Below are 2,701 nucleotides of genomic sequence, written 5' to 3'. Positions count from 1 at the left end.
CATCATGAAAGGTCATGTTGATGTTCATTTAACCTCTGTCTCTCTCTTCCTCTGACTCCTCCCTTTCTCCTTTGTTTCTCTCTGTCTCTGTCTCTCTCTTTCTCCTCTGTCTCTCTCTTTCTCCTCAGATCTCCAGGCTCAAAGCGTCAGTCCACCAGGTAGGTAGAGTATAAATCTACAGTGATTATAGCAGTTCAATATTAGTCAACTTTATTATCCCACATGGAGAAATTCATGTGTCCATACAAACCATTCTAAACCCCAATAACAAGTAGTGTTTTATGGAACTACTAATACTTGTCAACCACAAAGCATTACTGCTGTTAGAATAACAGAATCACTGTCATCATCTGTCCTCCCCACTGTGTTTTCCTCTCTGCTGTTTACAGCTGAATACTCAGTCAGACTGGTGGATGGGACCACTTCCTGTTCTGGGACAGTGGAAGTCTTCTATGAAGGAGAGTGGTTAAGTCAATGTTCTGGGTGCTGGAGCATGATGAGAGAGGTTAAGATTTTGTGTAGAGAGCTGAACTGTGGAGATGTTGTAGCTGAATCTAGAGGACCTCGGTTTGAAAAGGGAAGAGGAAGAGTCACAATATATAGTATGTGCAGTGGACATGAGTCTTCTATTGGACAGTGTGTCATCACAGGAGCACCTGGTTTCTGTGATGGTGGATATTATCATCATGTGACCTGTTCAGGTAAGAGACGGGTCATATTGAGAGATGTATTTATACATTATACAATATTACCATGTATCATGTTTTATGTGTTTTTATTTCATTTAAATAGAGGGAGTGATGTCAGATGTATTTAAACATTATATTTGTGTTTGTCATATTGGTTTATGGGAGATGTTCATGGGCAGATCATTGTAGTTCAGATGGTACTGAAGTGAAGCTGCCTGATGGATGTCCAGCTGTTTATTTTCTATGAAGTGAAGTGAACTTCTTCCTGTCTCCTGCCTGCATTATTCCCAACCCGATCCTGAGTGACTAAGAACCCATTTCTACCTCTTACAGTATCAAACATAGCAAACTACAATCTTTTATCCAACATATTTGTGTTTAGTCCTTGACAGTGTCATCAACAAAACTGATTGAATGTTCAACCAACTCTTTTTCTCCAGAGTCTGTGCGGCTTGTGGATGGAGCTGGTCTCTGCTCTGGGAGAGTGGAGGTGAAGTCCAATAAGTCCTGGGCCTCAGTGTGTGAAGCTGACTTTGACCGGCAGGATGCAGAGGTAGTCTGTAGGGATGTTGGCTGTGGGGCTCCTGCAGCTCTACAGGGGGGGCTCTATGGAGAAGGTGAGGGTCAGACCTGGGATAAAGAGTTCCAGTGTAAAGGCAATGAGTCCCTTCTCCTGGACTGTGACACCTCAGACAGAGAGAACAACACCTGCCTACCTGGTAATGCTGGACTCACCTGCTCAGGTAAGAAACAGTTTGTCACTCAATTAACATTGTTTCTCATCTGGAGTGAAGAATATGAGAGACAATATAGGTGTGTTTTAGTGAGAAAATAGTAAGATTACTGTCTCTCTCTTTTCTTTTCTCAGAGCCTGATGATGTGAGGCTGGTGGGAGGAGGCAGTCGCTGTGCTGGTGGAGTGGAGTGGTACGACCAGGGAGAGTGGAGGACTGTGGGAACTGAGGACGAGGACGAGGACCAGGAGAATGTAGCTGCAGTAGTGTGTAGACAGCTGGGTTGTGGCTCCACTGTTTCAGAACTACCTGGAAACACCACTAGAGGGTTTGGAGTTACATGTTATGGGCCTGAGTCTTCACTGAGGGAGTGTTTTAGAAGTTATGATCTCTTTCCTGGACTCACAGTGATCTGCTCAGGAAATATCAACATATTATAATTACATTCAACTGATTTCCTTCATTCGTACAACTTCCTCTGCACCTCTCATGATGACTGTTTAGCTCGTCAATCTACAGTGCCTTGCGAAAGTATTCGGCCCCCTTGAACTTTGCGACCTTTTGCCACATTTCAGGATTCAAACATAAAGATATAAAACTGTATTTTTTTGTGAAGAATCAACAACAAGTGGGACACAATCATGAAGTGGATCGACATTTATTGGATATTTCAAACTTTTTTAACAAATCAAAAACTGAAAAATTGGGCGTGCAAAATTATTCTGCCCCTTTACTTTCAGTGCAGCAAACTCTCTCCAGAAGTTCAGTGAGGATCTCTGAATGTTCCAATGTTGACCTAAATTACTAATGATGATAAATACAATCCACCTGTGTGTAATCAAGTCTCCGTATAAATGCACCTGCACTGTGATAGTCTCAGAGGTCCGTTAAAAGCGCAGAGAGCATCATGAAGAACAAGGAACACACCAGGCAGGTCCGAGATACTGCTGTGAAGAAGTTTAAAGCCCGATTTGGATACAAAAAGATTTCCCAAGCTTTAAACATCCCAAGGAGCACTGTGCAAGCGATAATATTGAAATGGAAGGAGTATCAGACCACTGCAAATCTACCAAGACCTGGCCGTCCCTCTAAACTTTCAGCTCATACAAGGAGAAGACTGATCAGAGATGCAGCCAAGAGGCCTCTTATCACTCTGGATGAACTGCAGAGATCTACAGCTGAGGTGGGAGACTCTGTCCATAGGACAACAATCAGTCGTATATTGCACAAATCTGGCCTTTATGGAAGAGTGGCAAGAAGAAAGCCATTTCTTAAAGAT

At 42.9% G+C, this 2,701-nt stretch overlaps 1 protein-coding gene across 1 annotated transcript; it reads left to right on the top strand.

The window, feature by feature from the left end:
• Window positions 1-392: 392 nt before the first annotated feature.
• On the top strand, window positions 393-1,862 carry LOC110512116 (CD5 antigen-like). The gene is made up of 3 exons (XM_090188573.1): window positions 393-701; window positions 1,130-1,432; window positions 1,558-1,862. The coding sequence occupies exons 1-3, from the start codon at window positions 494-496 to the stop codon at window positions 1,860-1,862; spliced, it is 816 nt and encodes a 271-aa protein (XP_090044699.1). The 5' UTR covers window positions 393-493.
• Window positions 1,863-2,701: the final 839 nt, after the last annotated feature.

The sequence above is a fragment of the Oncorhynchus mykiss genome, chromosome 10 (assembly GCF_057628025.1).
Source record: "Oncorhynchus mykiss isolate SJ-2025 chromosome 10, ASM5762802v1, whole genome shotgun sequence".
In the NCBI taxonomy this organism is placed as follows: Eukaryota; Metazoa; Chordata; class Actinopteri; order Salmoniformes; family Salmonidae; genus Oncorhynchus; species Oncorhynchus mykiss.
The sequence above is the reverse complement of the archived record's forward strand: the minus strand, read 5'-3'. Positions and strand labels throughout refer to the sequence as shown.